The sequence below is a fragment of the Athene noctua genome, chromosome 7, assembly GCF_965140245.1.
Source record: "Athene noctua chromosome 7, bAthNoc1.hap1.1, whole genome shotgun sequence".
Taxonomy (NCBI): Eukaryota; Metazoa; Chordata; class Aves; order Strigiformes; family Strigidae; genus Athene; species Athene noctua.
This window is the reverse complement of record NC_134043.1, coordinates 15,396,906-15,410,597: the sequence shown is the minus strand read 5'-3', so window position 1 is coordinate 15,410,597 and position 13,692 is coordinate 15,396,906. Positions and strand designations below refer to the sequence as shown.

Below are 13,692 nucleotides of genomic sequence, written 5' to 3'. Positions count from 1 at the left end.
CCACTATGATGAAGACCATGTGCTTCACATTTACTAACACAGAAAACCCATTCCTATCCTGAAGGAGTCTAAGTCAATTACCCTTCTCTGTGCATCTCATGGAAGACAAGAACAGGCATTTCCAGCTGTGAACTGTTTTTCTCCCTGCCTGCACACTGAATTAAGTGTCTGTCTTGGAATTTACAAAGCTTAGCCTGAACATGACTTTGTAGATTTGCTCTAAATTTCCTCTAAGCTAAGATTATAGTTTCCCTTAATGTAAGAAATAAAATGGAATAGCCAAATGAACTGCACCAGAGAAGGGTTATCTCAGGACAGTACTTTATAGTCATATTTAACTGGTTATTATTCTTTAACTTAACATGAGTGCACCATTTCCATCACACAATTTTAGTTTAGCACCAGTGCTCTTGCAGGGACATGCAAGTTAGCATCCACATGCCCTATAGAAATGATGGGAAGGGCACAGTTCGTTTTCCTGGCTTACAGCCAACCAGCCCATAGCTCTCACATTAGACTGTATAATTGTAGATTTACACAAAGCTCCTAAAAATTGCTGTGTACAGACCCCTCTGGAAGTCATCGAGGAGAGCCAGCACAATCACAATGGTTTAGAGATTCCATTACTCATTGATGCAGTCAGTACTTCTGAAAGATGTGTTCTAATAGCATTATTGCTTATATTATGTTATTGCCTAGCATAAGGGCCTTTTTCTAAGCCCTGTTGTTAGCTGTAAATCTGTACACACTAGAAGAGATGAACATTTAGCCCTAATGAGATAAACCAGGTAAACTCAAGCTCAAAGCATTTAAACATGTCACCTAATGATGACCAGGAAAACTTTCAAGAAGTCAAGCATCAAACCCAGGCCTTTAAATTTGAAGATGGTGCCTCTCCCCTAACGCCTACACTTTTATCATAACACTTAGGGGGGTTATGTTAATTTTCATATGCTACATTTTTCAGTGCAGCAGAAAAACAGATAATTGCACTTGTAATTGTGGTGTTCCCTTGTAAAGTCTGTCAGGTGTTAGAATACTGACCCCAGTGCCTGTGCTAATTAGATGAAGTTGCAAAAAAACAGGCACTAGAAATCAGATGGTACTAAGTTGGCGGGGGGGGGGGCAGAGTTGGAGAGGGTAGGAGGAAAATCTGTTCTGTTATAGCTCTGACTCACTGTCTGCTTGTAATCAGAGAAAGGCTGTCAAATCAGGACTTCCTTATTTAATTCACACAAGTCATTGATGTCCGGACCCAATGACAGAACTGGTGGGGTTTGGATCAAGCCTGTCAGAGTAAGTGAAATAGCATGTATTTTCTGTGAAATGGGATGAGTCATGGTGGTTGATACCTCCTTCCATAAGCTAAAGTGGAAAATGACTTATGATTTAGTGAGCAGATCTTTTTTTCTTTCTGCTGAGGTCTCAAGAAAGTAGGCCACTTCTTTCATATTGGTTGACCTTGCCCAACAAAGCCAACCACAGCTCCTGAGCAAAAGTACAGACGAAAAGCACATCCCTGTTGCTCGTCTGAAAAACAGGTTGGGGTTTTGCAAACATTCACTGATGACTGTGGGTGTGTAATCCAAACTCATAATGATGCAGTAAATAGACTACTTCGACTCATGCGCAGCCTCTCTGGAGGACGCCCCAGGGAACAGAACCAGCTACCAGATGTAGATTTTAAAGAGAGAAGAGTTTATAATTTGCAAACAAATCTAATGTTAGAGTTAAAATGTCTAATGTTAGTCATTTTAGGGAAATTTGGAACTCAGGAATGACTGACAATACTAGTTTTCAGCCTGACTCAGTTCATCCTTTCCTCCCCATAATACCTGATTCCAGCCTATATGCTTCACACATGAATGGCAGAGCCAAACACTTAAATTCTTTGGTTGCTTTCCTAGAGCACAGAAATCATACAGAGGCTCTCCAACAGGAAACTGGGCCAGAAAACTAAAGAAATTACTCAGTGAATTTCTTCAGAGTAGGGAGACAGGGATGGGAAAAACATGGTATTTAATTTTTTTAAATGTATCTATGCAGACTTTTGTACACTGTCATGAGTGACCTCATGTACTTAATGTTACTAAAAAAAAGCTAGCTATATGTTTTCCAGGCTGGAACAAGCTTTCATCTGTCCAACCAGGAGCACCAGCAATGTGAACTCATACCTGCCTGGAAGAAAGACAACCGGGAATGTCCTTGGACTATCAGCTTTTCCGAGCATTTAAGATGTTTTTTGTAATGCTTATAAAAAAATATTACCACATTGTAATCTTATGTGTTACACTTCAGCAGAACAGGAGGACCCAAGAAACAGAACAACTGTTGGTAAAAAAATGTGAAGAATGCAAAAGGTTGTGCAACTTTAACTTACTTTGTCAATAGGTTGGACACGAGTTTGGCATAGAATATGACAAAAGAGCAGGCCAATGCACTCTCATTTGATGTACTCAAAAGGAGCAGCAACCATCAGGAAAATGAATAGTTCTTCATACTGACAGGTACAAACACATCTTGTATTGCATACATTGCCAGACAGGTTTTAAGAAAAATAAACTTCACAGGAGAACAATAACAAGGATTTACACTCTGGATGAACTGACTTCTGAGGAAAAGATGATCTGAAATTCAAGTACGAGTCATTCCCTTCATCTTCTGGAAGTTTAGACCGGGGTCCTAGATGAACTGAGTCTGCACAAGAATTCAGTGAATAAGTGTCCAAGAATAATGAGAATTAATATTACATGTAAGATGAGCTCTGCACTTAAGAAGCAGAGCTGGGAAAAGGGAATTTGATAATCTATAAATATTTGAATGCTGCAAGCTACATCCGATTGAAATTCATCAAATTTTCATTTTCTTTTCCAAACAAACAGTCTGTGTGAAAAATGCCATAGCTGTTTAATCTTGCTAGGGGTTGCTGAAGGGAGTTCTTCCTCTAAAATTAAAATGCAAACTATTTTGATACAAAATTAAAAAAAAATAAAACAACACAAACCAACCACTCTGAATTTTGGGGGGCAGGTAGGAAGAAATCTAATGACACTGTTCTCTCTGTGTAAGGTTTTCTTTCTCCTTTCTGCTGTTCTGTTTAGTGTCCACATAAGCAGTTGCACCAAGGGTAAGGCATAAAGTGTCTCCCTAGAATGCAATATATCTAAGTTCATGTTCTGTTTTTTTCCAAGACTTCCTAGGTAGCTTTAGACAAAACAGTTTAGCTCCTCTGAAGCACCAGTCTCTGTAGAGGCACCAGTGTTCCCCCTCCAGCTGACCTGACTGTCCAAGAGCAGACATTCAGATGCCCACTGGGATTACCTGAGTACGCAGCATCCTGCATGCCCCAAAACATGTGCTCTGGCTAGGAGAGGCTCACTGTGGGCATCTTCACAGACATGTGGAGACCATGGGAAGATCATGGACCCTTACAGCTACTAAAAAGCTACTATCATTCCTCAGAGGTAGCTTCCCTGGGTTTATATAGAGTATTGAGTCCACTACAAGTGCTCCTAAGGCCAGCTTTAGAGGACCATATCCTGTGAGCAGAAGCTCCCTCTCCATTTTGCATGCTATTTTTGTTGGGTTTAGCTTACCCTCTGCACGGTGGAGAACGAGTGCTCCTTAGCTCATTATCCTGTGGGGCAACCATTTCTCGTGATCTATTAAATATTTAGACCTTCATATAGCAAGTAATGCTGCTAACTTGTTTGACTTAAATTATACCCCACTGGCAAATCAAATTAGAGAAGATTTGAGTAAATCTACCTTTTAAAACAAAAGCTGATTTTCTCCGTGTTCAGCCATTTGTGGGATTAACTTTTTTAATGGGTTCTTATGTGCACAGTGTTTGTTTTCATGGATACTAGAAGAAGATGAATTATTCATCAGGGGAAAAAAAAAAAAATCTACGACATGCATTTTCATAGCATATTTAGTCCCTTTTGTCCTATCCATAAATCAATTCTGATTACTACAAATGAATGTGTTACTCCTAACGGTTCACTGATGACTCACTTGGACCATTAATTCAGACCTCCTCATTGAGTGCATTCGGAAGCTGACACTAGTAACTGGAAACTGGGAGATCCTTTGTGACCTCCTCTCTTTCCCTACAAAGAACAGACTCCATCTCCTGCTCCTTTCCTTACATATAATCTTATAGACACACCACATATTCTCCAGTAAAAAAATGCTATTTCCCCTCCTGCTCCAGTGATAAATTTGCATGGAGGGAAGAAAGAAAGAAAACAGCCTTATTAATGCTCAGTAGGTTATTTTTATGACCTAGAAGGAGGACAGAGAGCAATGGCTTGTAGTAGCTGCACCAGAAGTGGGGGTAATTTAGGCCTAAACATATAGAGACATCACTGAACTAATATGGGAACAACTACAGCTATGTCACTGGTGACATAGATCACAAGGTATTTGTCTCTGTTCCTGCACTGCTGACGAGCTGTCATCAGTGAAGAACCATTGTCATTGAGGAACAATGCCTCACCATTTAGAGCAGAAGTAAATGGAACTTGCCAATTCTTATCCAGGCAGTACAGCATTTATCAACTCCTTATTGCCCAGCTGGGAACAAAGAGAGGATTCTACCCATTTGAAAATTATTATTATTATTATTTACTACTATATTGGCAACACAGTACAGTGAATAGTTTTAGAAGAGAAATTTATGCTCCAGAATTCCTAAGGGCCAACACTCAATCCTTCTCAATACACACAATAAAACAGAGAATGAAAACACATTTATTCCCTTTCCAGCCCAATTGCTACTGTGCCACAATGGTTAGTATTGAATACCATTCTGTTTCATGCGTTGGAGCTCTATGCTAAACTCTAATTATCAGTGTCAAAAGGGAAGTGTTCCTCAGAATGATACCATAGTTATTCTTTGCAGTTTCCACTGCTGTGGTTGTTGCTGAATATCTTTTGAGTGGTACTGGGCTGAAAGGAGTGCAGTGTGTCCCACTGCAACTCTATGCTCCTTTATCCCATAATGATCACACAGATCCCAGGCAGTTAACACTTTGGAAAAAAAAGTACGTTAACACCAGCCTCAAAATATTTTATAATCTAGAATGGCATTGAATGAGCAATTATAAAATTAGCTTTTCCTTGTTATTGCTCTTAGGAATACACGTAACAGTGATGCTCATTAAGAATACCCCTTAACCTCAAATTTGGAGTTGTGTTGTCCAGCATGGAAACAGTGTTGGCATGTTACAAGCTACTCACTGGTGTAATGTATCTGATGTTGACTATGACAGGAGGGAGTCGCAGAGACTCTTCCCAGCAAACCAATGATAAGCCAACATCCAACTCAACGATAAGCCAGCCATTGTGGTCAGGAATCTGGACTTTCCTGGCCCAATACAAACGCAGCAACACAATCCTGGAGCTGAAACAGCCTCCAGATCTTGAATCAGTGATGTTGATGAACGTTACTTTAAATTTAGTTTCTTAAGTAATCATCATTCATGACAAAACAGAAACCATTTAGCTACCGTTATTCAAAGCCAGTTTCAATTAGACTCAAAGTGAGGAAAAAAAAAATCTACAAGTTCACTTAAAAACCCATCTGCACCCTGGTTTTGAGAAACTTCCTCCCATTTGCAACACAGTGACACACAGGGGTCTGATTCCAAACCTGACTCCTCCCTCTGATTTGGCATATGCCTAGGATGAGGACAAAAGTTACACTGGTATGCTGCCACTGATACAGAAGGAGATTAAGGCACTAGCGCTTCTTTTGCCATGTGAATCATTTCTTGACATCTCTTTCTAACACTAAAGCCTTCTTCTCAACCAGGAAACATATACATACACAATGCCTGAAAGAGTACAACAAGCATCTCTCTTCCAAAATTATTTCCACAAACTTCTGCCATGGAAGAAAGAAACCTTTTTAACACAGATGTCCATGAACTCATCACATTATTTTGCCCTGTCTATAGCACACTCTTGGTACTCAGGTTATTCAATGTCTATACAGGTTGGGACTTAGGGGGTTGCACTAGAGTCTGAGAGGTTGAACACTGGTGAGGTCTTTATTATGGTAGAGAAACACTGGATAAAATAAAAGCTACCATTACCTAGAAGACCACTTTGTCTCTCTGAGATCTAGATCTTATTTTCAGTTAAAGTACTACAATTGTACATTCAAAAAAAATTAACTCTGCAGGCTTTTAATTCACAGGTTACAAAATACAGTAATAATTGAACCAACCAGTACTCTTAATACCCATTTAGTATTGTAAATAGGTAGGTTCATACAGAATTCCACTGCTTTATTCAGAACCTGTGTTGATAATCTCTGAGCACAAACTTCTGTAGGGAATGGACCAAGTTATCTGAGTTCCAACATGTGTTTGTAAGAATGTAGAGAAAAAGCTAGTATCATGCAGAGGCATAACACAGCCATAAAAATGGGGTTTCTTCTCCTGGAATACAGATCAGGTAAGATCTTTCATGACATTTACAAATGGCTTCATGCTCTCTCTTTTACTAAGTTACTTTCCTTTATTTTTGGAGCAAATACCAGCTAAATTCTGAAATATTTTCTGCATATCTATTTAAAAAAGTCAGTTAGATCACCACACTATGAACTACCAATTTTTTTAACTGCTTGACAGAGTGGATAATTAAAAATAAATAAATCAATGTTTTGGCATCTTTTTTTTCCTTTAGATTCTATATTGCATTGTTTTCATCACTTAAAACACCGTCAGTTGCACTGATCCAGTGAACAGATGGCATTATCAGCCCACAAGAATCTGCACAGGGCAATTAGAAAATTCAGAGACAAGATTAATACAAGGAAATTAATTATCAATGATATCAGTCCAGTACTGTGTACAAAAAATTTGTTTTCCTCTGACTCTGCAGAGACTTGCTAATAGGTCTGCTGATACCTCCCACTTTACCAAGTGATGTATTCAAAACCTCCAAGAATTGCCTGCAATTTTAAACCCTTATTACATCAGGATTATACTATTCTCTTCCCCTCTTTCTTGGTTTGAGTAAAGGGAGTTTTAGTTAAGAATGAAAAAAAAAAAAAACAAACAACAGTCCATGTTTCTTAAAGACACTTTACTGACAGCAGAAAGAAAATTTTCACATGGATCTACCACTTTTCTCTTTTGCACCCTTCTTTTCTTCATAGACCCAGAAGAGATATGTCCAGCAAGAACCACATCCTACAAACGTGATGCAAATGTGGCCCTTGTATCAGCAACAGTCTGAAAAAGTGAATGCTACAGGACCAGAATATCTTTCCCCCGATTCCTGTTGTGGAAAAACCCAGCAGAGTGCTTTATTTTTTTTAAAAAAAAAAAAAGCACAGCATGTTACTTGGTGCCCTATATACAGAGTCCCCTCCCTTGAATACTTGGTAGGACTCTGGAGGCTGGTAGGCTAGGGGAAAGCAGATGCATCTGGAGAGCCTCTGTCATGTGTGATGATGGTAGATACACCTGGAGTTCTGTACTTCTCCCATTCTCATCTCTTTCAGAGCAGGGGAGGGTAAGACAGTAATTCAAGTTCTCCAAGTGAGCTGAAACCTGTCACATCTACAGAAAATGCATTTTGGGGGCTAAAAAAAAAAAATAAATGCCATCCCACACTCCCACTGCCTTCGGATTCTTATTCATTTCAGTATTCAGCTATCCAAACTCTACTTGCTTCAAATAGCAGCAGAAAAGGGGAGGGAGAGGAAGAGGAAACAGGGAGTAATCTACAGATTTAGAAATGATTACATATAGCAGGACAAACATGAATATGATCTAACAGAGCACAGGACATGCTCACACCATATGGGATCAAGTCAGTTGACCCCAAAGGACTTATTTTAGATATTTAGATGTACAGTCAATGTGGGAATCTATCTGCAGGCCTGCTTATGATACACTGCCTCAGTTTCCCATTGGTAAAAGAATGATTACAGTGATTAAAAAAATATTCATCAGTCCTGCGCTCACTGGGGTGCTGGCAGAAGCCTGTACATGCCATGTGCTGTGAATGCTTCACAAGTGTGTTGTCCTACCCAGAATCACCATATTTTCCACTTGAAGTCTATACTTTTTTCAAATGTACCAAGCACATTTGAAAACAATTTGCTCTTGCTGTTAATTTATATGAAAATACTTGCTGCATTTGCACAAGATTAAGAGCAAATAAAGTAAAAAAGAAATGTCCAATCATACAACGTATTTGATACTGAGATGATAATAACCCTGGATAGATTCCTGTGGGCTGGCAATGCCATCTGCCTAGCAGATGCAGAATCCAAAGACCATTGTAGTCCATGGAGACCGTTTTAAAGACTGATTCAAAGCCAAGGAGTGCTAGGTGAGTCAAACTGATAGAAAGCTAGACAATGACAGACGTGCAAGAGGCACTGATCAGCAGCAGGTCATTCACAGCACTTCTCTCAGGAAATCTCATTATTCTATGCCATTTCTTCATTGTCGCATCTGAAGGCATGAAAAAGCTAACATTTGTATGTTTTTCTCCCTGTATGGAAATAAAAGGAGGAAAGCATGTCCGAATATGTCTTTTGTAAAGAATATTTAAGTATCGGAGCCAGAGGAAAAGCCAGAGATGTGCCTCCAATCCGTTTCACTCAGCCTGCAAGCAAATGAGCCACAAACAGAGATCAGATGATAAATATTCGACCTATTTCAGCAGATCTCTTAAAAAATTAGCATTTCTGACCACATGGATTGAAAGGTCACTGTTTAAGAGACCTCTTGGCTGTACCACTGTTGACCCAACGGGTCTCATTCGTGCTGTTACAAGTCCCAGATACACTACTGATCTTGATGACCTCAAATATCCAGAGTCAAATTTTCTCCTGTAAGTTTTCACTTACACTTGTCTGACTCCTGCACAGTTACCATTAATTTAGATCACTGCAGAGGAAGACTAAAATTACAGTGGACTTCTGTAACCTAAAAAAAAAAAAAAAAGTCTCCTTGTCCAAGAAAATGTATGTTTTCTGCAGGTTTTTTATATTTCAAAATAAATAGAAATACAGACACATACTACCTACCTTTTAACTGAATAGTTATTAAAGAAAGTCTCCTGTAAGGCTACATCTAAATCTACTGCAGAGTACTGGACCATACACTGACCATGTATTACGATAAGATGTTCGGTAGGGATCTGATTATACCACACACTGAAATTTTGCAGCTTCAACTGAGAGTTATGACCATGTTGAAGGTATGATCATGATCAGGTAGTAAGTGCTAGTGAACTGGGATAATAAACACTAGGGATACTGTGGGAGGAAGAGGAGGCTGTGTTCAGGAACGGAAACATAATCATTTCTGAGAATAATTTTTGCAACAGGAATTAGAAGATGCCATTTCTCCAGGAGGTGTTTTAATCTGCTACATTTTTCTGGCCATGTGAGAAAAGTCAGTCAAGAAATATATAAATAAGGGGTAGTAAGCCATAATGGATAAAACAACAATAGGAAAAGTTTCTAGGATACATGACACCAACCGGGGTAGAGGATCACTAACCAGGAACGCTCCTGAGATTCTTTTCTGCAGCTGCAGACCAGCCCTGAACTGCTATGTCAACATGGTTGGAGAAAACATAAGTTCATTTCGCTTTTCGTATTTTCACTATTTCCCTCTCCCTCTAACTTTAAAAAGGAAAAAGAAAAAGGAGGAAAAAACCTACGCTCAACAACTGGAAATCTAGACTTAACAAAGCTACTAATATTTCCAGATCACAGAATGTGCTGCTAAAGGGCAACTAATTTGTTACATAGTGGGTAAGACTTTGTGTCTCCTTGTCTACCTGATAAATGTGGAAGTTTCAGTCCCGCCTGATATCGTATGCAACACATTTCCAATGTTATGTACATGGCTATTTATTAATTTTCTAGTAATTAGTATCTTGGGAACTCCTATTGCCACTCTGTTTACCAAATGTAATAAATTACTTCAAAAAGCAAAGTAGGATGAATTTCTTATGTTTTATTAGCATTTGGTGATTTTGGTCTTTCTAATGATGTCTACTGACCCCTAGCCTGTAGCTGTGTTTCAAAGCAGTTTCTTGAGCAATTCTTTGTTTAATTAAAAACTATTACCAAAGAGAAAATTGGAATTAAATATCTCAGTGGTAGGGAAGATTTTGACTTACTCAGGATTTTTACTTTATAGAAACTAAATACTAATTGAGAGGAGAATAATTTTTAGGAGTTTCCTAATTTAGAAGCAAGGAAAAAGCCCAAATTAGATTAATGCCATGTTAGACATTAGGAAGAAAACTAAGATGCTTTTTTCCTCCTAGAAGCATATGCCTTTTCCACTGTAAATACAGTCCCTGGTTCTGTTCTTGTTTGCAAAATCTGTCAGAAACAAGCCAGTTGAAGCCATTGTAAATACTCCAGTATAGGCATCTGAATGCGATCCTTCAGCCAAACTGTTAAAACGGAGGAAAGCACAGAAGCAATGCCCTTCCATTTGCACTTTAGCTTTCAAATAGAAGGACCTCAGCTCCTGACAGTAGCCTGTGCTGAAGCTTCCCATCTGCAGAATTTGGTAACTTCTTTTGGAAAGTTTACTGGGTACCTGGAGCCCAGTAATCCTTAAAAGCAATGGCACTTTTATGGAGATGTTTAAGTATACTTCAGGATACTACTTATAGGCACATAACGTTCAATATAAACTTTCTTAGCCCAAAACTGAGGCAGGGAGCACAGCTTCCCTAAGCTCCAACATACAGAGATGATTTATTTAAGAAGGTGATGAATTTTCACACTGGATGCAATTATTGAGGTCCGTGTGTGCACACAGATATCTTCACATGCAAATCTAACGAGGTTTCTAGGGAACTTGTAGCTATTACAGATTCACAGGCTCCTTCACTCAGCTCCTGGGAAAGCACTTACAGCTGATTCCATGCTAATTCATTGCTCAATGAATAAGTAAAATCTGTACAGTATAATAAAACCATTGATCATTATGTTTTAAAAAGATTGACTCCTAAATATTTAGGAAGCAGTGTGTATTCAATGGAAATGTTTATTGGCACTGGCAAATTAAACTGTCACCCGTGAAATAGTAAAACTCATTAATGCAGAGTTTCTTTTTAAGTGTTGGGAATTAACTTTATGACTGCATCAGTAATGGCAAGCCTCAGCCTTAAATCGCCTGCCATTTAGTATTCGTGAACATTATTAAAACATATTAACCGTAATTTAATTGACTGAAAATTAAAAAACGGGAAAGAAAAAAAAAAAAAAAAGGAAGGGAAAGCAGTTCAGGGCGCTCGGCGCGGTGGCTCGTTGGCAGCCACTGGCGGGAGGGGACGGGCAGGGGACGGGCAGCGCTGGCCGCGCACCCCAGCGCGGGGCCGGGACGGGGCGGGCGCCCCGCGCCGCCGGCGGGGCAACAGCGCCCCCTAGCGCCCGCCGCGCCCCGGCGGGGGCCGGCCCGCCCCGCGCCGCCCGACGGGCCGCGCCCGCGGGGGAGACCGCGCCCCGCCGCTCCCGCTCCTGCCGCATCGGCCGCCCCGGCCTGCCGGGGGGTGCGGGGCAGGTCACGGAGCAGCTCCTCCTCCTCCTCCCGCGGGCTCCAGGGCCCACCGGCGCCTAAGGTCCCCGGCCGCACCGCGCTGGCCCGTAGAGCCGCCGCCGGTGCCCAGCCGCCGCCGGTGCCCGCCCGCCGCCGGTGCCGCGAAGGCCGGCGGCGAGGAGAAGCTCCTGCCCGCGGGGGCAGACCCCGATCGGCAATACGTGGGACACTTGCGAGGGGAATCTCCCGAGGAAGAAGCAGCGAACAGCTATTTCCCGCCCGGGATGCTGCGGAGAGAGCGGGGACGGCGAGCACGCCCCGGGACGCAGCCGCGCCCGTGGGAACCGACGGCGCCCGCCGGGCCGGGGCGAGGATGCCCGGTGCCTCCAGCGCCGCTCCGCCAGGCTGGGGCGAGGCTGCGCCCGCGAAATGCCGGCACCCCCCGAGTCGTGCGGGAGGACCGACCGCCTCTAGCCCGGCGGGCGGAGGCGCAGAGCGGCGGCCCCGTCCCGCCGGCGGCCCGCAGCCGAGGCAGGGCGAGCGGCAGCGAAAACAACTGCGGCCAGCGGAAGGACAGAAAACCGTGAGGGAAGAGCGGCGAGCGGCTCGCTGCGGGCTCTAGTGGCTCCCGTTCACTCCCACGTCCACAGCGGCAGGACGGTGGCGAGCCATCCCTCCATCTGGCCGCAACTTCGCGTTTCTAAGCTCCATCAGCAAACCGGAGCCGAGCTAACTTTCTTAGAGGTCATGTTACAATAACCCCCTTTTCCAGGGAGTTTTTTCCCCCCCATCTCTTCCTGCCGCTGCCCCCCCCCCCCCGCCCCAGCCCCAGCCCCAGGCAACTCCTTGCGCTCCCGCTACTCACAATTCGTTGCAGTTAATCCCAGGTGCCAAAAACTGAAGAGCAGCAGAGTGAAGCCCCCGAGGGCTCGGGAATCCATGTTCAGCCCCGGAGGGGGAAGCCAGCCGCCCGCCTGTCTCCCCCGGTCCCGGTCTCCGAGCGCCTCTCAGCCTCTGTGCGCTCCCTCTTCCTCCGCTCATTTACTCCATCCAGCATCCAGGCACGGGGGGTGAAGGGGGAGCCGGGGTCGGGGTCGGCCGAGGGACCCTCCTCCGCAGCCCTCGGAGGTGCCGCTCCAAACGCCAGCGGCCGCGCCGAGCCGAGCCGAGCCGAGCCGAGCCCGCTCCCCCGGCTGCCGCCGCGGAAATTCACCTTGCGAGCTGCGGCGGGGAAGCGGCAGCCGGGCGCTGGGCACCTCCTTATAGGCGAGAGCCGCGCTGCTCTCCACCTCCTCCCAGCCCCCTGGAAGTCACTCCTCCTCGCCTTCCAGGGAGGATCCTTATTGCAATCTTCACGCGTTGTTGATAAGCATCAGAGTCACGGAGTAAATCAGATGCCTGGAGGGAAAAAAAAAAAAAAAAAAAAAATTCTGCCTTTTGTCTTTCTTTTTTCTCTTTCTTTTTTTTTTCCTTTCCTTTTCCAGCGGTACCTCCTTTGGGTACCGCCGTGGCTGGAACATTTTAAAGAGCCCCCAGCTCACTTGTTTGTTTGCTTATAAATACCTATGTTCTATACAGACACATGTATATCCCACCATATACAGTGCCGCACAGCCCGGCGAGCCCCAGCCCCGCTCCCGGAGCTCAGTCTCACCCCCAGGGAGCGGGGATGGAGCCTCGGACGGGGCTGATGGTTGATCCGCTCTCCTGCGGCGCTGGTCCGCAGCCTCCCTGCCTCCTCTCCAGGGAGGCGAGCGGACGTGGCCCCGGGGGTCCCAGCGGAGGCGCGGGAAGCTCTCGTTAGTGTCCCCCCGCCCCAAGGGGAAGGCAGCCCCTTGGGGTTGCAACCCCCTCCCAGCTGGCGAGAGTGATGCTTGACAAAAGCGGATTTAGTGACTGATTGATTGATTGATTGATGGCCCGGCTGCTCAAATGCTGAACAGGCCGGGATTATATTCCAGAGGAGGGGATAGAGGAAAGCAGAGTGTAAAAAACCATCTCGCCTTCCCCGGGCGGCCTGTGCGCAGGCAGGTGGCGTGTGCCCTGAGCTGGCACCCTGGGCCATGCCCGGCCGGCTCCCCGCACGCCTGCACGCCCCGGAGGGAGGTCAGCGGCCTTTTGGGAGCTCCGGTTTAATCACTGCTGAGATCTA

General features: G+C 43.9%; 1 protein-coding gene across 6 annotated transcripts in view; it reads right to left on the bottom strand.

Moving 5' to 3' along the window:
- CNTNAP5 (contactin associated protein family member 5) overlaps window positions 1–12,917 on the bottom strand; it is a 299,895-nt gene extending 286,978 nt beyond the window's left edge. For 5 of the 6 annotated variants that reach the window (XR_012633925.1, XR_012633926.1, XR_012633927.1 and 2 more), the window contains exon 1: window positions 12,406–12,917. Coding sequence is in view for 2 of the 6 variants with exons in the window: in XM_074910307.1 (XP_074766408.1) it covers window positions 12,406–12,481 (76 nt within the window). In the remaining 4 variants the exon portion in view is untranslated. The remainder of the gene's footprint in view (window positions 1–12,405) is intronic. The other variant, XR_012633928.1, reaches the window with a different exon arrangement.
- Between the last annotated feature and the right edge of the window lie 775 nt (window positions 12,918–13,692).